General features: G+C 33.2%; 3 protein-coding genes across 4 annotated transcripts; 1 reads left to right on the top strand and 2 right to left on the bottom strand.

The window, feature by feature from the left end:
• The first annotated feature begins 5,118 nt into the window (after positions 1–5,118).
• LOC145072786 (serine/threonine-protein kinase STY46-like) lies at positions 5,119–10,070 on the top strand. 2 transcript variants are annotated; one of them, XM_079019261.1, is made up of 16 exons: positions 5,121–5,751; positions 6,644–6,758; positions 6,856–6,950; positions 7,045–7,149; positions 7,280–7,334; positions 7,445–7,555; positions 7,653–7,703; positions 7,978–8,144; positions 8,236–8,343; positions 8,412–8,485; positions 8,573–8,748; positions 8,848–8,943; positions 9,058–9,138; positions 9,244–9,297; positions 9,376–9,510; positions 9,696–10,070. In XM_079019261.1, the coding sequence occupies exons 1-16, from the start codon at positions 5,543–5,545 to the stop codon at positions 9,753–9,755; spliced, it is 1,692 nt and encodes a 563-aa protein (XP_078875387.1). In that variant the 5' UTR covers positions 5,121–5,542; the 3' UTR covers positions 9,756–10,070. The 2 variants fall into 2 exon arrangements, with proteins under 2 accessions (XP_078875388.1, XP_078875387.1); XM_079019262.1 differs by lacking the exon at positions 7,653–7,703 and having other exon boundaries at positions 5,119–5,751.
• A 7,724-nt stretch (positions 10,071–17,794) lies between these two features.
• LOC145074145 (uncharacterized) lies at positions 17,795–20,344 on the bottom strand. The gene is made up of 7 exons (XM_079020560.1): positions 20,194–20,344; positions 19,362–19,779; positions 18,972–19,207; positions 18,632–18,890; positions 18,330–18,509; positions 18,090–18,245; positions 17,795–18,021 (listed from the first exon to the last, which is right to left on the bottom strand). The coding sequence occupies exons 2-7, from the start codon at positions 19,389–19,391 to the stop codon at positions 17,845–17,847; spliced, it is 1,038 nt and encodes a 345-aa protein (XP_078876686.1). The 5' UTR covers positions 19,392–19,779; positions 20,194–20,344; the 3' UTR covers positions 17,795–17,844.
• Positions 20,345–23,287: 2,943 nt separating this feature from the next.
• On the bottom strand, positions 23,288–25,912 carry LOC145075092 (Pseudouridine synthase family protein). Its single transcript, XM_079021400.1, has 8 exons — positions 25,451–25,912; positions 25,121–25,264; positions 24,772–25,014; positions 24,463–24,665; positions 24,295–24,373; positions 24,013–24,188; positions 23,732–23,834; positions 23,288–23,525 (listed from the first exon to the last, which is right to left on the bottom strand). Exons 1-8 carry the CDS (start codon positions 25,817–25,819, stop codon positions 23,511–23,513), a joined length of 1,332 nt encoding a protein of 443 aa, XP_078877526.1. The 5' UTR covers positions 25,820–25,912; the 3' UTR covers positions 23,288–23,510.
• Between the last annotated feature and the right edge of the window lie 360 nt (positions 25,913–26,272).

Genomic DNA, 26,272 nt, shown 5'->3' with positions numbered 1-26,272 from the left:
TTGGAAGTCTCTTATTCGGTCATATAACATCTGAGATACCTCTTATTGAGTCTAACTCAATCAACCATTGAATTAATTAGATTTGACTCAATCAGTAACTATTAAACAACTCCTAAATGAATAACTGGCTACATTCTAAAAAACTAAAAGAAAAAAGAATCAGATGAAAATGTTTCTCCTCTTTTAAGAAGTAAAAAAAATACAGTCTACGAAACACATCTATATAAAAAGATGTGGACTAAACATCTACAGTCTTCAAGAAAAGACTATTTGTTTTTTAAAATTTACAGATTGCATAAAACAACAAACTTTTTTAATAAAAGAGTTGTTAAGGTGATAGTGGGATTGATGGTTAAGAGTACCGACATGGCAACAGATCCAACGAGTCATGGTATTGCCTATTGAAGACAACTGCAAAGTTTACCTCTCTCTCTCTCTCTCTCTCTCTCTCTCTCTCTCTCTCTCTCTCTCTCTCTCTCTCTCTCTCTCTCTCTGTTATGTGTAACTCATATAAAATTGCAAGAAAACGTATTTTGTATGTTTTTAATTATTTTGTGAATTAGTTTTTATGTTATTAATTAGTTTGTATTTATTTAAAAAATAATAATAATAAGTAAGTTGAAAGGGATGAAAAAAAATGATGTTTATGTATTATTCATTGTTGGATCAAAATGATGAAAATGAAAAGAAAAAAGAATGATATGACAATGATCTAACAAATAAGTTGAGAGGGATGAAAAAAAATAAATACCTTCCATCCTTATCAATTACAAAATTTTGACTCTGGGTTTTAATTGTTTATGAAACGTGATTCATGATGATCTTTTAAAAATTATGCACTACAAAAAAGGTTATTTAAAATTCGAATCCCACATACTTTATAATTTAAGGTGACTAATGTTCTAAAAGAAGAAGATAAAATAAATTTATGAACATCACTTACGCACATCTTTCTTTTTCTTTTTTTAATTTTTTTCTACTTTAACGAGATAGAGTTTGTAAACCCAGTGAAACATAATTTACTTTTCTGTGTTTAGATCCTTATTTTTATTATGTTTTGTGAACGAAGAAATAATAGTTTTCAACATGTCCTTGTATTATTGTGGATCAAAACATCGAAAAGAATGTAAATACCAAATTATAAATGTATTTACGCATATATATATATATATATATATATATATATATATATATATATATATATATATATATATATATATATATATATATATATATATATATATATATATATATATATATATATATATATGTAACATTTTTTTTGTAACTATGGTGTCAAGTTTTTTAATATCCAAGTCTATATGGTTTGTACATACGTATCATATATATTTTAAAATATACACATCAACAATAAAAAAAATTCATATGGCCCATAATAAAATTTTAGTGACATTAAAAAGAAACTAAAACTCAAATTTTACACTTTTTGATAAAAATACCAAATATCATTTTGACAACTTAATAACCCTCATAGAAAATGAATTGTATATATTTGATTGATTCAAGCAATCATGTATTATTGGATAATTAATTATAAGGGCAGGCTGAGGATTGGCCTTTATTGATACTTTTATAGAGGGATCTAAAGAATTTAATTATAGAATCTTATTCTATGGGAGGATGTTGGTGGGTGCTATTGGATATGGAATCATCAAACTATACTTAACTTCCATTTAACCTCCTTATACTTTCCCAATGTTTTCATATAACATTTACCTTATACAGTGGATAGTTCACATTTTGCTCACACCGGCATTTTTTAGAAAGAAAAAAAAAACAACGTCAATTGAAGGTGGTGGTGGTGGTGGTGGTAACGGGTAGCAACGCGCAAGCGTATAACTCCCAATAACGGTAAAGGGGAGCGGTGTTTGTGCATTATAACACCCAAAAATGCTCCGATAGACGTTGTCCATACCCATAGTCTTAGGAAAATGACATTTAAGTGATACATCTCACGATAAGAGCTTGTAAGCTGTAACACTTGATGTTCTCAGAAACAAGTTTGCATAAATATATACCAATAGCACGTTAAGATTAAATGTTGACTCTGAATGAATACACATATTTTCATGGGGGTGTTCGGACATACAATTTTAAATGATAATTTTAAAATGACGAAGAAATTTATTTGTTATTAGAATAACTGTAAAAATTTAATTTTGAAATGGTGACGGATAGAAATCCTCAACCAAAAGTTGAAAGCTTAAATCACATATTATTACACCTAAAAGTTGTCACCTCATCATCTTAGTCATATATGGTGTAGTAACATCAAGTGTGAAAATGAACAATACCAAATAACATGTTATAATACCATCTGATTTCCATGCCATCATTTATTTCTTTACATTTTTTGTTTTTTGAATAATTATAAAAAACAAATCAGTTAATAAAACATGATATTTTAATAAATCCTAAATTAAACATAATATTTACAACAAAGGACAAAAACATTTAAAAAAACACACACACACACATTAAAAGACAAAAGAAAGTTACATTTTTCCCTAAATAGTTCATATTCGTTACCATCTTATATATAATTTGTCAAGTCTTCTCGAAGTTACCTGTGTTTTCGTTGTTCTTGATATCAGCGACTCTATGTAAATATTATGTTGTCTCGGGTTGATATTGATGTATAGGTCCCATAGCCGAATACTCCGTAATATTTCGTCATTTATCTTCAATCACCATGTTGTGCATTATGATACATGCATACATATCGCGTAGAGTTTCTAACTCATATGGTCGTATCACATGTTTAACTATGTGTCATTTTGATTTCAGAACCCCGAAAGCATGTTTCATGTCCTTACATGCTCCTTCTTGTTTTCTCTTGAAAAAATTGTCTCTTGGGTCTACCGAGTGTCGAAACACTTTCACAAACGTGAAATATGGTGGATATATTTCATTCGTAAGGTAATATCCAAACTTATACTCATGTACATTCACTGTGAAATGAGCATATGGTGTCTTTCCTGAAAAAAGATCATCGAATATTGGTGACTGATCAATAACGTTTACGTTGTTGTTGGAACCCGCAACCACAAGAAAAGAATGTCAAACCCATAAGTCTTGAGAAGCAACAACCTCTAATGAAGCGCTCCATGATGACCACTTGTGTGTTGGCATTTCCATGCCACAGGACAATTTCTCCATGTCCACTTTGTGCAACACATAGAGTTGTTTCATATCATTCAATGAAGGTTTGCATAAGTATTTGTCACCGAATGTTTTGACAACACCTCTCGACAATCTATACAAACTTTCTCGTGCAGTTCTCTCGTGTATTTTCATATAATCGTCAATAGAATCGGGTGACTCCCCCATAGTCATAAGCTTAATTGTCACAACACATTTCTGCAACCCTGTGAAACCTTGCTTACCTCTAGCATTGTACCTCATTTGGAAAAATTCATACCTAAACATATATTTAATAGGTACAATGGTGTATTTATTTTATCTAAAAGCTACATTATAATTTACAAAACTTGAAAGAAACGATATCTGATTTCCAATGCATTGACTATCCGTTCAAACATATTTTTTCACGAACGAAACCTTCTTTTGAAGTCGCTAGGTTGGTAGACACAATTATCCTCAAAATAATCGTTAACTAGATGTCTATGCCCTTATTCACGATCTCTGTTTAACATCGCACGTCGTGTGAGTAGTGTAGTTGGATCTGGTTGTAGTAGCACGTCCATAGAATATTGTTACATTATACTCACAAAGATATCGTCTTCGTCGTTATCATCATTAAACGAGTGAAACGGATCAAAATGATCTATTTTTTGTTTTGAATTATTGAAATTTTATATAAAATAGAAAGAGTTAAAAGAAAATGGTAAAAACTAAAGTTTTGATTATGTATTTATATAGGTAATTTTTTATTTTATGAAATATATTGTTTTTAAATGGTCCATTGCAAGCCAAATTGTAGAATTTTTCCCGTTACCGTCGCAACGCGCACCCGCGTAAGTCGTAACGCCAGAAAATGTGCACTCGGGGTGGTGTTTCCCCCATTCTAACACTGGTATTGTATGTCACTTTAGAAAAACACGGTTGGGCGTTGTCCATACCCAATAGTCTAAAAGAAAAGGTACATAGGTAAATTTCATTTTACTCTTTGATGGTTATCTTTATTGCAACGACTATAAAATTGATTATTAGCCGGGGTGGACCTAGGGGTGGTCCATGGTGATACCGGCAACCCCTAACTTTTCCGGCCGCAGTGGAATATTTTTGAAATTTTTTTTTCTACTACCGTGCAACTCCTATTATAAAATCTTGCGTCCGCTCTTGATTATTAGACTCTTAGTTAAATAGATAATCAGATTCAATCTATTTGTCCATATATCAAATAAATAATCAATTTCAAAACACACATACACCATATTTATAAACCTATGTCGTACGTACATACATCAACATAAACATATGTATTTATAGATACATAATGAATACATACATACATACATATGCATGCATACATGCTTAAACTTCATGCAAGTTTGGACGAAACTTGCTTCACCCTCCCATTTTGACACACAAGTGCGAGACGTATAACGTATTACATCTTATATGGGTGGGTTGGGTCAAGCTCATACACAAATCGTACATTGTTTACCCTAGGAAGAGCATGTACCACGCCAAATCGCCAATAAAGGTTTGGTTGACCAATCCCAACTTTGTCAAACTGTTATGTGGTTGATATGTGTTCCATCCTTATTCCTGCTTATAAGATACCAATCATCATCGGATGATGACCATATCATGCTTCTTTTTGTCCATGTAATTTCTTGTAGAATATTTGTAAACACCTACACATGTACAAATTTTGAGAGAATTTGAGCCGATTGCCATATAGATTAGGAAGATGACCTAAATAATACATCACGCATGAGACCACATTTGAAACATAAGTATTCCGAAACGGACCAATTCCAAAATAGATGACCATTTTGTTATATATATAGTTTTTTGACAATTAAATGAAAATACAGGGGTGCTTAAAGTAATGATTTCACATATGAATCTTTCAATTGGATATCGATGGAGTTATAAAAAACCAATAAAAAGGGTGAAGTAAGCAAGGCAAAGAAGAATGGCTTGAATCCACGTCGATACCCGCTCAATGGGTGCGCATTACGCCATTATCGTTTTCCCCAGATAAAAGTTGACGCCAAATCTTGATTTCCAAGAGATTCTTTTTGTAAATCTTGTATTTTATGCTCTAAATGTTGTACTGTTATTTGGGTTTAGAGCTTTTTGCTCTGGACTCCAGGAACTACCATATATATAAAGGGAAACATTGTTGAGCAGGGCGGTATTCACCATTGTTAAAACTTTGTTTTCTTGTGCTTTAAACTGTTTCATTACTGTTGTTTAGTGAGCACAATTTTTGTCGTTGATCTTCGGTTTCTTCGTTGTGTGTGATTGTTTGATTCATTTATGAGTAGTTTTTGGATGTAAGCGAAAAGCTAGTTTATCGTGGTTAGGGAGACGTTGTGGTGAAGGAATGGTGATGGAAGGAGGAGATACCGAGAGTTGTTGTAGTAGCAGAGCTTCGGAGGCGTCGCCGGCAGCGGTTGCGAGTAGGAAGCGGAGACCGAAGGTAGAGGTTTATCAGGAGGTTCTTCGCCGACTTAGAGAGTCGGATTGTGAAGAGGCATGTCAACCTGGTTTTGAAGATCAGCTATGGTCTCATTTCAATCGTCTTCCTGTTAGGTAATTTTGAATTCAGTCGTCTGAAGCCCTAAATTTCTCTTCATTCGAGTGATTCGTTATGGAATTTCTCAATATATTGCATCATCAAATGAAGACAATTCTTCAAAACAAGGTGATTGTGTCAAAACTTACTGCAATTCGTCAGATGTTCAGCTGGTATTTTTTACAAACAGTTGGTGTACGAAATTCACATACTAATTTTATCCCGTTTTTGAATTTGAATCCTGTTCTTCTACACTTTCATTCTTCTTTTGGAATCTAAAGTACGTTAAAATTCGTAAAGCATAATTTCAATAGTAGAAAAGGCAATGGTGTGTATATTCCTAATTTCTTATTACCTACTCTACTCCATCCTTTCAGGAAAGATAGATACTTTGACCATGGAGGTGAAAACCGACCAATTTCAATTTTCATCCATTAAACTTGATGTGCTTCATAAATTATCTCGACAAGTTTTGCATCAACCTTTTTCAACAACTACTAGAATTGGAAAATTTCTTCTGTTGAATCTATAACACATTTGAAGCTCAAGTTGTCTCTAGAAAATACTATATTTGACCTTAAAAGCTTAAGAGTGCATATATTTTACTCGAAATTGACAAAGTCTTGTTTTTTTATGCTCACCAGTCTAATTTGATGGCAAACTTGTCGTTTTCAAATGTGTTAAAATATACCCAAATTATTGTAGTAGTTGTGGAGAGCTTGTTGTTGGGATCTTTAGTCAAAAGCAGATTCTCAAGTATTTTAAACAGTAAATTTATTCTTGTATCCCCTTCACAAAGCTACAATTACTTAAATTTACAGCAGTTGATTTCTTGGGATCCAATGATCATAACTCTGGTGCCATTTTCTTCATTATTCTTATCACTAATATCATAAAAAATCTTTGTAGATATGCTTTGGATGTGAATGTTGAAAGAGCACAAGAAGTTCTTATGCATAAAAAGTTATTACACATGGCACATGACCCAACTACTAGACCTGCATTTGAAGCTCGCCTTATTCAGGTATGGAAAATAATAAACAATAAATGTATTAATGTAATATAAATGGTGTTGATTACTTGATTTAATGTACAAAGTTTTAAAAAACTTTATCATGCAGTTTCATTCTAGCACTGATGAAAATGGTGGTGAGTCTAATTCAAGCTATACACAGATGAAAGATGCTCAAATTTCTATCCATCCACTCAGGAAAAGGCATGATTTGAAAAATTAACACCTAAATCTTGCTTTCAAGTTATAACACAAAATAATATTTATTAAAAACTTTTTAATTTTTTTTTTTTTACAGCAATCATCCACCACCTGCATTTGGTGTAAAATCTGCTTTTGAGGCCAATAAATCAAATCAAGAAGGTGGAATCAAAGTTATGAGTGCAAACCAGCACTTATTTCGGTAATATTCTGAAAGGTTTGATTCTATTTGATCATTATGTTTTTGTTTATTTGTTTTTTTTTTCTGCTCAATTCTTTGTGTGTATTCTTAATTATTTTTGTGATATAACAAGACTTTCAAACTCATGTAGGCCTTTGCATGAAATTACAATCTCAACAAATGATAAGCCTAAACTCCTATGTAAGGTAATTACATTTCCTTTTTTTTTTTACTTATAAATACATTTATATACAACAGTTATTGTATTAAATATTAACTATAACTATAATCTCCTTTCATTATGATTTGTATTCAGTTGACTTCACTTCTCTCTGAGATCGGCTTGAATATTCAAGAAGCTCATGCCTTTTCAACAACCGATGGTTACTCATTAGATGTCTTTGTTGTTTATGGTTGGCCTTATGAGGTATTTCACTATATTTATCTATTAAATATGATAAAAAAAAAATTCAAAATTTTAATCCTTCTTTCAGAAATTGTAATTTATTTCCACATATTTGTAGGAAACTGAGAAACTCAAAGATGTACTAGCAACGGAATTACCAAGGGTTGAGGTGGTTAACCTCCTACCTTTTTAGAGCCATTTTTTATGATTAGCATTAGGAGGACATTTACGTCTTTTGCACAAACAAAACATCTAGACCAAGTCTTTATTCCACCTTTTTGGGTGGGACCCTAAAACCCTGTAACCCTAAACCCTAAAAGGCTAAAACCCTAAACCCTGAACCCTAAACAATGAAACACAGTACAACCTGTTTTGTCTTGTTATGTCCTGTATAACAAACAGGGCCCACATTTTTGTTTCTTACATGTTGAAATTGACTGCAGGATATACCATGGTCAAAAAATTCACAAGTGTCACCTTTTAAGGAGTTGGAGAAAAAGAATTTTCAAGAAAGTGTAAAGATGCCTGTGGATGGAGCTGATGTTTGGGAAATTGATGTTAAACTTTTGAATTATGAATACAGAATTTGTGGTGGATCATATGGTGATTTGTAAGTTAAAGTTATCCACAAGTTATGTATCACAAAATTCATAACTACAAAATATCATTTTTATAATTATTATTTGTTTCTTTATACACAGGTATAAAGGTACATATTGTACTCAAGATGTGGCCATAAAATCTCTCAAAGACGATTATTTAAACGAAAATGTGAAGAGAGAATTCGCTCAAGAAGTCTATATAATGAGGTTTGTTACATTCATTTCCCCCCTTCAAGGGCTTTTTAGGTATTTTACATGTTTTTTCATAATTGCAGGAAAATTCGGCACAAAAACGTTGTGCAATTTATAGGAGCATGTACAAAACCTCCAAATCTTTGTATAGTTACAGGTGATTAATTATAAATAATTCCTCTTCACCGTAGAAAAATAATTTTTTGAAATTTGAATTTTGGCCCTGAAATCTTTTTTTTTTTAGAATATATGACAGGTGGAAGTGTGTATGATTTCCTACATAACCAAAAAGGTCATTTTGATGTGCCAGCTGTACTCAAAATAGCAATTCTTGTTTCAAAAGGAATGAATTACTTGCATGAAAATAACATAATCCACAGGGATCTTAAAAGCGCCAATCTTTTGATGGATGAAAATGGAGTAAGCAAACTAAAATTCTTCTAAATTGCTTAATTTCTTTATGAATTCATATTCCATTTTTTTAAATTTCTTTAAATTATTCTCATTCTTTTTTCACAGATTGTTAAGGTTTCTGATTTTGGGGTTGCTAGAGTGCAAAATAAATCTGGAGTTATGACTGCAGAAACTGGAACTTATCGATGGATGGCTCCAGAGGTTATAATTTTTTACCATAATATCAATTACTTTAATAAATTATATTGTCTATATTGATAAAAAAAAGTATATAATATGTTTTAACAAAGGTATATAATATTTGTATTGTTGAAGGTTATTGAACACAAGCCATATAATCACAAGGCAGATGTCTTCAGCTTTGGCATTGTCTTGTGGGAGCTTTTAACACGGAAGGTTTGACCAAAGTCAAAATAAAAAAAAAATAAAGAAAATGGAATTTAATATTTGATCAAAAAGACATAAACCAACTAATCTTTATTTTACGGGTTGACATGGCAGCTTCCATATGCAAACTTGACTCCACTTCAGGCAGCAATAGGTGTGGTCCAGAAGGTATATATGTTCCCATAATTACCAAAATGCCACAGGTTTAGTGATGTTAATTATTTGAAATATTGCTTTAAATTTCAGGGTTTAAGGCCTGTGATTCCAAAGCATACTCATCCAGGGATTGTGGGACTACTTGAGCAATGTTGGCAGCAAGATCCGTCTTTGAGGCCGGAATTTTCCGAGATAATCACAATCTTGATGAATTTGTCTAAGATGGTAAATATTTAAGGAGTCTTTCAATGATAAAGGGTATTTATGTCTTTTCCACACAACTCACGTGTCAACTATTTGGGTGTGACAAAGAATTGTAATTTTTTGTCTCATTCACATCTGTGGCATGTCTGTGTCTGTTTGTTGTGTGTTCTGTTATGTCATGCGTAAGAAGTGGGACCTACATGTAGGTACTAGAAGAGAAAAGATCTATCAAGAGAAGAAATATTGTAGAAGCGGATGATGTATGATGTATGATGTATGATTACCACGTCCTTTGAATAGCGTGTAAGTTTGAAAAGTAACATAATAGGTAACTTCACGATGTTTCAATAATTTAGTTATGTTAGTTGTGTATAACATTGTTTCTTGTTGTACCATTTCTTTGGGTTCCTAGACTATGTGAAAATGAATTTGGGTAGCTATGAGGGAGAGGTTTTTAGCAATGCTTGTGAAAAGTTGTTAGTACGATGTATAAACATATAAGCATACACGAGCATACGATTTGTATCTATAATGTATCATATATCGTTATGAGAAGTTTGATGGAAAGATTTTTTTTATAAGATGAATTTCGTTGGTGTTTTGAAGGAAATGGTACTAATGTATGTGATTTAAAATTAATCGCACTAGTGGCAAACACGGTCGATTTGTAGGAACTCGGTTTAATCAAACTTATAACCAAATATCACATTTTAGTTGAAATACAATAGTTGTAGGGGAGGGGTTTGAGTTATTTTGGCGTGAATGTCTTCCTAAGCATATCTTAGGGTGGTCGGAAGTGACGACAAGGTCTAATAGCTTTGATTCGATTTTTTTTATTTCTCATCGACTGTATGGATGAAATATCTAATTGAATGTAATCTTTATTATAGACCTAAGTTGCTATGTTATTACAAAATAAGTTCTTGGCAAGGCATGTGAGTTGAAAGTAGTTCTTAAAATCACAAAACAAAATGAAGACAAAGAAAAAGTGATAAGAGTTAACAAAATACATGTTGGGTGTTCTAAATTTTGAATGTGTCACATTGGCAAAGTTAAGCATGTATTCTTCCCCGAAAGTGTAAAATGTTTTAGAATGGGACTGTGAACTCACTTCCGAAGTGTGCTTTTAAATATCGTGTTTTTGTTGAAAGCGTCGGATTGCGTCGAAAATCAAACAGGCTGCGTTTCACTGGATTTTTGGTCGAAATAGGTGGTTGGCTGCTGGAAATATTTTGCCAGAAAGAGGTCTCTAGTCGCCGAAAAACGTCGACGGTGGGTTGTCGGCAGGAAAATGCAGCGTTTGGAGTTGGCAGTCGGAGTGGGAGGCAGGGGAGGGTCGTCGGAGGTTAAGTCAGAGCTGGGGTAGGTCGGTGGGTTGATCAATGGTGGTTGTGGCAACACATGGTGGTTGGCGGCGACACCAACAGTGGCTCGCGATGGCTCGTCGGCCGGAAAACGGGATATATATATATATATATATATATATATATATATATATATATATATATATATATATATGGAGAGAGAGAGAGAGAGAGAGAGAGAGAGAAAGAGAGAGAGAGAGACCGGGAGAAATCGAGAGAGAAATGTGAGAGAGAAAGACCGGATGCACTTTCTATTTAGAGTAACATATCTTGGGTGACTTGTGTGGCCGAGAGCGTGCCGTGTGGTGCGTTCTTGGACCACGTGTCCCATGCGCCCTGATCCGACTTCTCGCGAAAATTTTCAAGTTGAAGCGTTGTTGTATTCGATTTTACCTTCGTAGAACATAAAAATATTCACCTAACGGGTTGCGCAACTAGGTGAATGAGTCGTCTGAAAGTACATTAACGGTGGATTCCCATTCGTTGCGATTCGACTATATTTGCAAAGTGTCAGTTTTTTTGTGAAACGGAAAAGTTAGCAATTAAATCAAATACTAGACCTTTTCTTTATTTGCAAAATGTTAATCCGTTTTTGTAACGAGTTGCGTAGCTAACTTAATGAACCATTTGAAGATTCATTAATGGGAAAGACGATATTGCTTTGTCTTAATCTTATCCACAGTAGTGTTGTTGTTTTTCGGGCAGAAAAAGTTAGTATAATCAAATACTAGATTCAACGGTGATTAAGGGAAAATTGTTTGAAGTTCCAAATTCATAGTTTAAGGCACCTAGCAAAATGTTTGAAGTTTCATTTTTACGATTATAGGTCGTTGACTGTCGCTCAACTGTCACTCAAATGTCTGTTTTCTTCGGATTGTCATAATTTTTGCATACGAACTCTGTTTTTGACGTTCTTTATATCCGTGGTTTCGTAATTTTGTTTATTTTTGTTTAGTGTATCATATATGCATGATAATACTTAATACATATATTATTTAAATCATATGTATCAAATCATTACTTTTGTATAATGAAATATATTTGGTCATCAACGATCTATACTCATCGAAGACTTAAATGATATTTCATATGCATTTCCAAGCGTAAACTTTATTTTCATTAAAATGAATGGAATATGTTACATTAAGTCTTTTATTATGTTCATAGAAATTGTTATCGACGAACGTTAACCTAATTTTTACGATTGTCACAAATATGTATTCTTAAGCTTTAGATAGAATTCATTATGATCATAGACTGATGATGGTGAAAGATGGTGTGTTTAAATATGGCCTAATTCCTTTTAAGTTTTTTTATTCTTGGATGGAATTAAACAGCTTTGATGTCATGGTTTGTAGAGCTTGGCATTCTTGTCCTTCGAATTTTATGAAATCTAATAAGTTCGTTAAATTCAAAAACTAACTCAAATATTTTACTTTCAAGTTAAAGTCATGAAACAAGAATTATAATGTGGAAAGAAATGCATCTAAAAAGAACATTCAAAGTAGGTTGATAAATATTAATAAAGAGACAGATATGGGAAGAGGGTCTTGTCAAATTGCTTGAAGAGAAAAGAGGTCTAATTGCTATTTTGGATAATATTGAGAAGATCAAGTTACTTGATATTGCTAAAGTTAACATCTTTATTTGGATACTTATTCTTAATCGGTTGCCAACCGGATGTAACCTTGCTAGTCATGTGATTGATTTGATCGCTTTATCATGTCCATGTTGTGGTGAGGTTCAGGATGACATGGAGAATTTGTTCTTGAAATGGTCTTTGGTTCGTTAGCTTTGGCAAAAGTTTGCGGACTAGGTTGATGAGATGGTTCCAACTTTTGATTCCATTGATGCTTTGTTTCAATGGATTGATGGCCAAGTTGTTGCAAACTTTGGCAGATTGCTCATCGAGACGGCTTGTTTTACTTTGATTCGGGTCCTTTGTACGTATCGGAACGTGCTTGTTTTTAGGAACATGGAGTACATAAGAGAGCTTATCTTTGATTCCTATAACACCTGGTTTTGAAAGTGTTGGATTGTGTCTTCGGAGGCTAAGGGCATACACGTAATTTGACATCTCAATCTTCTAGGGAGTTTGGGTTCTTGTTCAGGAAGTTTTTAGGTAACGATGAGCTGTTAGAAGCATAGGGCTTCTCGCCACCTTTTTGTGGATATAAAGTTCGTCGGAAACGAACTTAAAACGACGAAGTTATAGCACTTTGAAGTTATTGGCAATATTGGTCCCTAATGGAGAAAAGTGGCAAGAAGGTACCATGCATGCAAGGTGATAGGCGGGAAAGTACGCCCAATGTAAGCTGGGGTACGCCCAGCGTAGAGGAGTAAAATGGATGAGGGTGGTTTGTGAGTACGTTAGGCGTACATAAAGGTATATGGGGTGTACTCCATTCAAACTAAAACCCTAAATTTTAGGGTATGCCACTATAAAAGGAATAATATGTCTCAATGGTTAGCCTCCATTTCACCCTTAGACAACTACCACGAAACCTTAATCCTTCTTTGAGTGTTCTTGGATCTTAGAAGGCCATTAGAGAGCATTTTGGTGTTGTGGATCCATTTTCCAAGCAAGTAAAGAGTAAAGCAAGGTGGTGGTTCAAAGGAAAAGTTGTAGATCCGAGATTGCTGTTTCATTTCAGACCATCTTGAGGTATAAAGTCTTAAACTTTCCTCTTTAATGCTTAGATCTATTATGTTGAGTTTTTGGACTTTCTGATCCCAATGATGGAGCTTTATGGTTCAAATCTGATTCCTAGGCTTAGAGTCACCACTCTCAGTGCTAAATGAGTCCCTAAGGCAGAAAGTTGCCATCTTGAATATCGTAGTGGGTTCATGCATGAGTTAAGATCACTTTCATGAAAGTAGAATACTATTTTTGGATTTTGGGCTTATTTGGGTCATGTAAAGTCACCAAGTCAGTGACTTTATGGATTAAGACATTTGGATCTGTGATTATAGCCTTTGGAATAGAGAATTAAATGTTTAATGAGAAAAGTTGCTTAACATAGCAATACGCGCAGCGTACAAGCCATACAGCCTGTACGCTTAGCGTATAGAGGAGTACACCCCACGTACTCATCAGATGTAGGCTTTGCGTGTTTTGGGCCTCGGGTTGGGCCATACATTGCACTTTGTTTCTTTGGGCCTTATTGGGCCACCAGAAGCCATATTTTTTGGGCCAAGAATATGTTTGGGCCTTAGGGCAAGTCCTATTAAAGGGGTGGGCCCAATTTAGCAAATTGGGCCATTAGTGGGCCACAAGTAGGCTTGGGAAGCCTATATAGTGTTGGGCCTTTCATATTATGGTTTTGGGCCTTAGGTTGAGGCCCATATGAAGGGATTGGGCCCAATTGAAAATTAGGCCATATATATTGGGCCTTGAGTAAGTGTTTATCTTTTGGGCCAAGGTTGGGTAGAGTTCATTTTGGGACAAGGGTATGTGAGGGGTAGAATGGTCTTTTACCCCTGTGAGGACTTATGGTTAGGTTATAAGAATCCCAGACTTATCTAATATGTATGATGATCAGTAGCTCAGGGAGTCGAGACACCAACAGTTCGGGGATCTATCATCTAGCAACCATAGGTTTATTCGCGGGATTCTGCAGTCAGCTTTGCGAGGTGAGTTTTCTCCTGTAGGAACGGGTCGAAGGTACCAATGCCAGCCCGTTTAGGTATGTTAGTATGTTTCCGGACTTCGGTCTGATGTCGGGGCAAGCCCGAGGAATGTTTATATGATTTTGGATTTTGGTCCGATGTCGGACGGGGCCCAAGGAATGTTTATATGTATGTTTCCGAACTACGGTTCGATGTCGAGTGGTACCCGATGAAGGAATGCATGTTTAGTTATACTTGTTGTCTTTGTGATACTTGTATGTGCGTGGTAAGTAGGTGAGTGTGGACGGGGTCCCGTATCTCATCACTAGCTGAGTGTGGACGGGGTTCCATATATCATTATTAGCAGAGTAGGGCAGGGCCCATGATAGGCGAGGCCTTAGGACGAGAATATATAGTACCGTGTATGATTCTTTATATGCTAGTATGATTATATGTTATTGTATGTATGTGTATAGCGGGCATGGCCCAGAGATAGGCGGGGTCTGGTAGAAACAGATCTATATACCGATCGGGGCCTGATGCCGGACTCTGTCCGATGTCGGGCGGGGCGGGGGTCCAGGCTATGTGATTATGTGTATGATATGTGGTAGCTTGGGGAGAGTCACTAAGCTTCATACTTATAGTTTTCAATTTTGGTTTCACGTACTTCCGTTAGCAATGTGAAAAGCTTGGGATGACTGCAGTGCACACATCATTGTTTAGTCTGTGATGTTTTTACTCTGATATGTTTTGACAGATGTTTATGATATTTTGAGATACATGACTTATGATTTTTATGTGATAAATTGTTAGCTATGGTTTTATTAATGATTTAAAATAAAAATTTTGAACCGTATTTTTGGGATGTTTAAATTCCACTGTTTCTTTTTCGTTTAATTGGTTTGGTAGTAGGAACCGTTTAAAAAAAAAAAAAAAAAAAAAAAAAAAAAAAAAAACTGAAATAGATGGATACAAAATCCACTCATAAACTAATTGTTTGTTCCCTTTTACTGGCGTTTAGTTAGTTTTGAATACATATAACCGTTAAAAAAATCATTAGTATAACAAGTAACGTAGCGTGTTAATACTATTGTCAGTATATTCTCACTCTCCCTATCTAATATTCATGCCCCTACCTATCATGGGCGGACCCAAGAATTTTCCGAAGAAGAGACAAAAGAAAATTATAACTTTTTTATGGGGGAAAAAAATTTTGATGAGTCAAAATATATAATTTTGAAGGTTAATATATATATATTTAAAAAAAACCCTATTTTTAATGAATTTTTTTTGTTGTGGGGGCAATTGCCCCTCCTGCCCCCGCTGTAGGACCGCCCATGCTACCTATATAATAATATATTTTTATTTAGGTAGTGGGAATGATGATATGATGTTAGATGTGATTATATGTATGTGATTAGACTTAAAAACTTCTTAAAAAATCTATAAAATCCGTAGGGGTATAGATTTTGGTACATTTTACTACTTTCGTTATATTTATGTCATTTGATATAATTTTGTGTTTAAATTATTTGCTAAATACCAAAGATGAATATTATGGGTTCCTATTCAATTGTGTCAACCTCTCGGCCATTTTTATTAAAGGTGTTTAAAAATATTTGTATCCGATCCGAAAAATACAAAATCCGATTTAAAATTATCCGAAAATTCAAATATCCAAATTTCAGGTTCCGATTCATATAGCATTTTCGGATATTTCAGCTATTCAAAAATCCCAAAAAAAAAATAATCTTTTATTTTATTTTTTTAAATTATTAGTTTAGTATATTTATGTTTTTTATGAGGATTAGAGTTCCGTGTCAATGTTATAGCCGCAAAAACATATCTTCTCCCGAACACCTTCTTCGTTGACATCTTTTATGCTTTTCTTTTAGGATTTATAAGTTTTCTGGTTCAATATTTATTCAGAGTAATCTAGATTTTAATTTGCAAATGCTACAAATTCATGGGAATTGACTGTGGTGGTTTTTATGTTTGATCTTTACATTAATTTACATTTTGCTTGGTGGTGGTGGGTGATGATCTTTATGTTGCTGGTTTTTAATATTTGATTTGTAAATGCTACTCAACAAGAACGTCCTTTCCCAGTAACTATTTTCATGTTCTTGTATTTGATGCTTTAAAAGATTTGTTCTATGTTCTTTATAGAACTAGATTTTAAATTTATTTCAGATTTATTACAGTCTTTAAGTAAATCTAAACAAAGAAAATAAAATAAAATTTTGGATAATGGATTTTTGATATCCAAATCACTGAATCAGTATCTAAATTTCGGATAAAGGGCCCTAATTTTTACTATAGTATTTCATAATTATATGTACAATAAAATATATTAAATGTAATTATAAACATCAAATTATTTAAATAACGACTTAATTTTCTCAAATAATCAATTTGAAAACACACCTAAGGCAACACTTACCTATTATTAACTTATTCGACTCATTCGAACATTTCCTTTTATAACTCTTTTCTGGTATTTACTCATCAACTTATTTAACCCATTCAAATATTTCCATTTATAGCTATTTTCTCGCATTTACCCATCAACTTATTCCACCCATTCGAACATTTCCTTTTATAGCTATTTTCTTGTGTTTACTTTCAACTTGTTATTAATAAATACAAACCTATATTGTCCTTTTTCATAAATATGATACTATTATCACATTTGCATAAAGTATAAAACCAACTTTAACTTGTCAAATCAATTTCCAAATAATTAAATTTACGTTCCAACCAATATCCATGGTTTATCCAATTAAAGCTCTACAAAATTCCAAAAAAAATATGTATACTTGTTTTTCTACAAGAAATTGACAATATATAATTTTCCCCAAATCCAAGTCAAATTTACACCCATTAAATCTTTATTACCCTTTATTTTTTTTATACATGACCAAGTATTTTACATTGTATTTGACATATATTCGCTCAGTTGATACCAATGATACAAAAATAAAAAACTACTTCCCCCACCCAAAAAGGTGGAACAAGGACTAGCTTCAAGTCTCTATCTCTCGTTTATGCAAAAAGACGTAAATACCCTTTTTATCCACGTCATCAAAAATAGTTCTAAAAAGTTTGTCTAGTTTTATCCTATGTAACAAACTGGATCTTACAGTTGAGTACACATGACACAAAATGGGAACTATTACAAGAGTAATAATAGTCTACAACATTTTTTTTAAAAGAAAAAAGTTGAATTAGATTGAGATGATATTAAGGCATATGAAAAATGAAAGCCTAGAGCAAAATTTCAACAGGGAAGACACCCTATTGGTTTTTTTCCAATGACAAACAAAGGGATATAAATAAAGAATGAGTTAGTTAAGACAAAATATACACAATTACAAACCATTTAACTAACTTTATAATCCTCATGCAGAAAGCTCTCATAAAGTGTTCCATTTAATACCTTTTTAATATCATCCCAATTTTCCACCTGTTCACGTAATGGACCTTTATGTATCTTCACCTGCCTACTCTTAAGCTCCATTTGCGGTATCCTCAAAAAACGTTGCACGTCCTCCAATACCTACAAATAAACAGATAACAGATAACAACAAATAACAGATAACAGATAACAGGTAACAGGTAACATACAGTGTGGTTCTTGATAATGTCTTCGTAGTAAAGGATGATGTGGCGAGTGGTATTGAAGTATTCCAAAGCTTGTTTAACCATGTTGTCGGCTTGTTTAAGCTCGGGTATCAGTAGTGTTGTATTTATTGTGGGCTTGTAACTTGCTAGAATTTTAGCCTGACAACATTATAATAATAAATACTTTAGTAAAGAAACCACACACACACACACACACATACACACACAAATTACAAAATTGACCTCATCATGTGAATGCACGTGGGATTTGTGTTTTCCATTTAGAGGTTTAGCATTTTGGTCATAAGCATTTGCAAGTATTGAGATTCTTCTACGAAGAAGATTTCTTCTGAAAAGAAATATCATTGAAACTCCTTTCGCTTTAAAATATTCCACTATTGCTTCATGATTTTGCATTAAACCCTGAAATAAATTCGAAGTCAACCACTCACTAAAGTCAAATGATATATAGATGTTGCTATTATGAGTTATATATGATATATATGTATGAGAAATTAAGTAGTTTGGATGCAAGAAAGTATCACCTGATTAAGCATCCACTTCAAGCCCACTGCAGCTGTGCATTCATTCTTGGAAGCACTTGTCAACCAATCAAGATTGTAAATTTTGTCCAAAGTGTCCACAATTGTTGACATATTTGTCCTCCTTGGTTTAACTGAGAAGATCTCACCATTTGAGCTTACATTCATATGACTATTTAATAATGTCTCAAACCATCCACTCCCAGATCTTTGTGTTGATGAGATAACAAAGTATCGAACAGGATTGCATGCACATTCAGCCCTAATTATACCCCAAAGAGAACAATATCAGTAATTTTACATTTGCTAAAATGAGAGTGAAAGAAAGAAATTTGAAGCATACCGATTAAAAGTTGTGGGTTTGGGGAAATGGACATAAGGCCTCTCCCATTTTTCAACATTTGGCACTTCGCAAGGTTTGTCAACCACTTTAATGTCAATGAAACCGGCCTTTGTGAAGTTGCTAATTTGCTTTAGACCAATTGAACACATGAAAACCCCACATACCATGACAAAAGCTAACAAACTTATTCTCAACACCAAGGAGTTCTTTACTGGAGGTCTAACGATAAGCATATCCTGTAATTCAAAGCATTTGCAGGTATTTAGTGTTTGTTTTGTACTTGCAGCCAAGAATAAAGACATGAACATATAGAACAGAATCAAGATATTTGATATTGAATGAAACCAAAGAAAGGAAAAGAGAAAGGACTATAGATTGAATCAAGTGTACCTTAATGAAGAAGCATAGATCATCAGCCATTATTTGTTGAGGGAATTTAAAGTGGAAGAGAAAGGGAAATCATCTGGTAGCTCGAGTAGAAATTTCCCCTTTCCCAATTCTCTCTTGTTTTACTCATGTTTTTCCCATGTTGAATCTTTTGCTTCACATCAATATGCCTAGAGAGAAAAAAAGAAACGAAAAGAGGAGTGTCTCTTCAGTCTTCACGAGAATAACACTGTTACGAGATGACTTTTTGAACTGATCCACACTTTTCCCCCTTTTATCCTCTACAGATTTTCCTCCGGCTCTTTCGTTTCTGGTCAGTCAAAACTTCAACCAGATTCGAATCCAAATAGGAGATCGAAAGATAACTAGCTCAAAATCTCGAAACCAAAACCTGTCAGGCCTCAAATCGAGCTTCGAAAACCTGAAATAAAACAAAATAGAAGCTCAAGTAAACCATCAAAAGCTGAAATCAAAGAACATATTACGAGAAATCGAGAACAAAAGGAAGGTAGTCAACGCGTGCTACTTCCTGGAGCTGAAAGACAGAAGATGAGGGTTCCGTCTCGCTCTCCGAATGTTCAAATGAGTTCCGTAATGGCGATTAATTACAAAACAAAACTAATCGAAGATGTATAACGAGGAACCATCAGTCGAACCAAATCGAAATGCAACACATGAAAGATGGAAACAGGTTTTAACAGACGATTATCATACAAATCCTTTTGCAAATTCCTTGACGCTGATTCAGCTCTCCATTATAACACAACCTCACCTCTCAAATTTCACTAAAAACATAAAAGAGATAAAAACAAAACACATTTAACGAAGAGTGTACCTTGAAGATTAAAGCTGTTCAATGCGTCGATTGAATCAATGCAGTCATGAATGACTCCATACAAGTGGTTACTCGTCCTCACGATTGCTCGGTGTTGTTATCGATCGCACCGAAGATCCCTTCTTCTGCAATATTAAAGCCTAATCCTGTAAAATATATAATTTTTTATATTATGAATTTCTGAACACCGGCCCGGCCGGTAGGAGAATTGGGCCCAATCATGTCTTTCGGTTAAATGCATGAACTGAAGCATGATGCATAATTATTACATTACATTCCACTTTTAGTAATTTATTACATATCTTAAAAAAAATCTATTTCATAATACTTTTTACTTGCTAATAATTAGGTTTTTAGTATTTAGATTTTTTTTTAAAAGTGTATTTTCCTAACAAAAAGTTAAAAGTATAGTATCATACTTAGATATATTTAATAGAATATATTATCTTTAATGAAAAAATTAAAAGTATAATATTATTATGAGAGAGAGAGAGAATATATATAATATTTTAATAAATAAAAGAAAGTACACAAGTAATTTCTCATTTTCCTCTTATGAAAAGATGACATTAACAATACGTAAAATAATTTTTTATGACTTTATAGAAAAATATAATGTTTCCGCAAAAACCCAAATAAGGATAGGTGATATACTTTTGTTATTATTGCATTTGTATGCAACTTTAAAAAGGCGACTATGGTTGCAAAATAGCAAAAACAACAGCTTGAAATGCTTGAGCATTTTTGTCAATTGTTTTGACTTTTTTAAATATAACTCCTTTCATTATTATACACATAACAAATTTCGTAAAATATTAAAATCAAAGAAATTTGTTACAGAATTTTAATCTCTTATGCACTATTATATATCTTTTTTTTTCAAAAAATATGACTTAATAAACGAGATAACATGTAAAATGTTCTTTAAGAATTTGTTAATAACAATTGAAAAGTTGTGAAAACCAAAATCATAGTGTAATATCTTTAACTTTAATGTGATAGTCAATATAGTGGTTCTTTTGATCGCACCAAATGTTCGAAACAACTTGCACGAAACCACCGAGTACGTGCAAGAATAAAGTACATATATAATATCCTTGGACAATAAAAAATTAATAACTTATTATTTGATTATTATAACTTTAAATCGTTAAATCATATCTAAATTATATTTCATGTTTTTCACAATTAGTTATGTTATTTTAATTAGGCTATGGCAAATAGTATAAAAGGCACTAAGTTTACATTAAAATTCTAATTTAATACTATATTTTTTTTTAAATTTGACATTGTGTTTTCTAATTTTTACAATTTTGACCACTTGACCGGTCAACCTGGTTACATGTTGGTGTGGCATGATGACGTGTCAGTTTCAATGATGTGGCATACCGATATGACATGCTGACGTGTCAAAATTGAATTTTTTTCACAAAAGACACTAAGTTTTCGTTTTTTTTGATTTTAACACTACGTTTAATTTTTTCTTTCAATTTTGACATTTTGTTTTTTTGTTCCAAATTAAACATCATTTTTTCCAATTTTGTTCAATGTTAACCATTTTCCATTTAAAACCATATAAATATTTTTTTAATACATTTTAAACCGTATAAATACATTTCTTTTTCATTTAAAAACCATGTTTTTGTATAAATACAAGGTTTTATTTACATTCAAAACATAATATTATATATAAATATGTATTAGTTATATAAAAATTGTATTTTATATTAAATACGCAACATTAAAATGAGTATGGAGGTTTGGAGACGTGTAGTCGATCAAGGCCCAGACGTCAAGTTTGCAACCCGTGAAATTGTTACATCTTATTCGAAGCTTATTGTTAGCTTTGTTTTATGATATAACTAATGCATATTTATGCATAACATTATGCTTTGAATGTAAAAAAATAAAAAAGAAGAAAACTTGTATTTATATAAAAATATGTGTTTTAACGGAAAAAAATGAATTTATATGGTTTAAAATGTAATAAAAATATATTTATATTGTTTCAAATGGAAAATGCTCAACATTGAATAAAATCGGAAAAAATGATATTCGATTTGGAACAAAAAAAACGTCAAAATTGAAAAAATAAATAAATAAACTTAGTGTCAAATCGAAAAAAATAAAAATTTAGTGTCTTTTGTGGAAAAAAATTTATTTTTGACACGTCAGTATGTCACGTCATCGAATCCGACATGTCATCATGTCACGTCAGCAGGTAACCTGGTTGACCGGTCAAGTGGTGTAAAAATTGGAAAACACAGTGTCGAATTTGAGACAAAAAAACAAGTATCAAACTAGAATTTTTGTGTAAACTTATTGTCTTTCGTGATATTTACCCTTAGAGCTATCCAAAATCGACCTAACTCACCTATTCAATCGGAATTCAACACAAAATTAATTACTTAATTATATTAAGATTTGTAACCTTCTTAATTACACATATCCTTCCTGAAAACTCAATTAACTGAATTACGATAAAACATTCTCACTTATAATATCAACCTACAAATTCGTATGATTGTATTCATACTGGTTTTGAACCTTTTTAAAAAAAAAAAAAAAACAGTTTTCTCGAAACTGATTTTGGTTATAATGGGTTCGATTTTTTTTCTTCTGTTAAAAACAGATTTTATCAGGTTTTTTTTTTTCTAAACGGTGGTTCATTTTTAGTTGATGCGGTTTTAAAAACTGGTTTTTTTCCTTCAGTTTGAAATGGGACCTCTGTATAAATTGAAAATATTAATATGTTAAATTAAACACACTTTAATAGTGATCTAGGCCGTTGTCATATACAAAATCAGGTTTTTAAACATGAAACATAATCATTTAAAAGTTAAAACCAAGGTCCACCATGTTAAAGTTGAAAAGACGTTCATCATCATTCATATTCATCATGGCAATGGCAATGGCAGGCCTTTGATTCCTTTTTCTGTAGAATGTTCGTTAGAAGAGCACTACCAATAGCAAATGGTAATGCAACTGCGATGTTAATACACAAATAATAATCATATTGTTATAGGAAGCGGATTAATATAACTTTTGTAACCATATTTAACAAATTAGGTATTTATAAAGAAGCAGCAACAAATTTATAAGAAAACTGATTATCTAAGAATACTATTAATCTACAACTCTATTATCATCATTAATCAATTTCAATCAACAAATTATCTTTATCCTAGTTGTGCCTCATGTCACAATAATTACTTTCAAAACCCACATCCAAACACTCCCTAACAAACATATGCCTTCAATCAACTGTTCCCAAATGCCAAAAAGGCAAAAATGAATGAGCAAAACTTGATTAGCATTTAGCTCCCCTTCATCTGCAATCCAGTTAATGATATACAGCTTTAAAGCTTAAATAATTATTATAAATAATAATCCGATTTTTTTTTTTTTGAATAAAGTAATTTAGGTGGTTGTAAACATATACTTTGTGCAAGTTTTGAACCGTTTGACAAGTTCCTTTTTTTTTTATAATATGCGAGAAGAAAAACATTTATTTAAAATATAAGGTTTAAATGCTTACCTTGTGTGTACTTATATTACGAAGTCCAGTTAAAACTTCTGCAAAATCTACAGGAGGCAAGCATGAAAATTGCATTTTCTCTCCTGTACAAGGATGCGTAAATCTACAAACAAAATAAAATTAATCACAAAAGAAATAGCAACCTACTTTAATCTTTTACTAATCATAATAGCAACATACTTACATTTCTTTACTCATAATATGTATAGAAATGAAAGTATGTTGCTATTCCTAGTAATTTTCCCCCAAAAACAAAAGAGTTTAGTTTGAAATGGACTGACCCAAGAGTCAAAGCATGGAGACAAGGTCTGTTGACTTTAGCAACAAGCTCTGAAAGTTGACCATGTAATTTTGATGAGTTTTTGAGCTGTAGGCGTGATATGGCCATGTTCTTAGTACCTCCATACACCTCATCTCCCATTAAAGGAATCCCGAGGTATTTTGCATGTGCTCGAATCTGTTTCAGAGTTATCACAAATGCCCAAAATAAGTATAATTAATATTTTAGTATATGAGATTATACAAAATGAATTAAATAATATCAATTAATGTTAAAACAATGCCTGATGGGTGCGACCTGTCTCTAACCTCCACTCAACCAATGCGGACCCACCACCCGCAAGTATCTCAACTACTTTGTACCTGATGATATGATCAAATAATTAAGGGTAAAATCGTCATTTTGTCTCGGTCTAGAATAGAAACACAACCGTTGGTTGTACTTAAATCACCTACTAGCAGCATAACGAGACTTTCCACATTTGGTGGGTCCCGTGTCGGCAGTCATACGAATCCGATTGGTCAAATCACGACCAATGGGAATATCAACACGTCCTGAGGGCGGAAACGGAATTCCACATGTGAGACTAATGTATATCCTTTGAATGGTGTGTTCCTTGAATTGTTGAGATAAATGGGCATGTGAATGTTCATCCTGTGTTGTTGTAAGGAAAAAATTAAAGAAAAATATTAATTATTTTAGAATAGATTTGTAGAAGATGAATGAAAATGGAAGAAATGATGTTGTTTTGTTGAACTACCTTGGCAACAACTAGTAATCCACTTGTGCCTTTATCTAATCTATGCACAATCCCAGGTCGAACAGATGTTTCATTAGTACCAAATGTGTGATTTAAGGGTGATTCATCTAACTCGATATCAGACAATTCATCAGAATCTGAGACTAATTCTTGATCGTGAAATGAAGGTGTTGGGAGACTGCAGTGATGAAGAATGCCGTTTACTAGTGTTCCAGTAGTGTTTCCAGGTGCTGGATGAACAACCTGATCATGAAATTTGAAAATATATGATTCTGGAATAAATGATTCAGAAGAAGAGATTTATCCATGGATGAATTGAAAGGAAGTGGAAGAAGGTTGATGTGATTACCATGTGTGCAGGTTTATTAACAACCAACACATGTTCATCTTCATACACAATATCTAAAGGTATATCTTCGCTTTCAGCTTTTAAGGGTTGCAATTCTGATATTGTGCATTCAACCTTATCGCCATGTCTTATCATGTGTGAGGTCTGAAAGAAAGTTATGAATCGAGATATTAGACAAAACGATTAATCAGAAGTTGCAATGAAACCTTTGACGAAGTGATTTTTCGGATTTGGTTACCACAAGTAACTCCTAAGAATCTAAAACATTGAATTAAATTTGAATTTGAGACGTAATTTGTTTGATCTCAAAATTAAGCAACTGAACTTTACCTTAACAACAACACGATGATTGACGGAGACGAGTCCTGACCGAATGCTTGATTGAACCCTAGCTCTACTAATGCCATTTATCCGAGTAGAAATCCAAGTGTCGAGCCTGGTCTTTCCAACCTCTTCAACGCTCTCTTCGAGCCGAACGCCGGTGTAATTGGTTATTTGTCGACTGCCGGAAAAAATATCTTCTTCTGCTTGTAATTCGTCATCCAAATCCGAGCCTCTTGAGCAAGAAGTGAAGGAAACCTTTTGACGAAATGGAGTAAGAACTGGTGTGTTCCGATGGAAGAAAGAGATGAAGGAGTTGGAGAGGGTTCTTTTAGCGGGGAAAATTGTGGGGCAAGTGAGGGAGTACATCAACGACATTTTGCAGATGAGCTTCAACCTAATCACTGTAATACCTGAAGGTGTGGCAATGTCAATTGTTAAGGGTGCGTTTGATAATTTTTAGCATGCTTGTAGGCCAACTAATCTAACTTCTTTTTCTCAAATTAAATGAACAAAGCCTCGTTTGTTTATTTAATGGTGTTAATGTCGTCAAAGTGACAGTCATTAGTAACGATAATATCGATTTGCTCCTAGTCTCCTACAAACTTGAAGTAGGGATGAGCATAGTTGGGTAACCGTTTTATTTGACGAGAACCAAAACTGAAACCGCTTTAGGTAGTTCTTAAATGTTTGAACCAGTTTCGGAACTAGCGGTTCCGGTTCCGGAAGCGGGTAACCCGGTTACATTAATTTTGTTAACCTTTTTTCGATAAAACCATAATTTAGTTCGATCCAAATCAAATCAATTCGGACCAAAGACGGAAAATTTTT

The sequence above is a fragment of the Lactuca serriola genome, chromosome 9 (genome assembly GCF_051521515.1).
Source record: "Lactuca serriola cultivar US96UC23 chromosome 9, Lser_US96UC23_V15, whole genome shotgun sequence".
Classification (NCBI taxonomy): domain Eukaryota; kingdom Viridiplantae; phylum Streptophyta; class Magnoliopsida; order Asterales; family Asteraceae; genus Lactuca; species Lactuca serriola.
The sequence above is the reverse complement of the archived record's forward strand: the minus strand, read 5'-3'. Positions and strand labels throughout refer to the sequence as shown.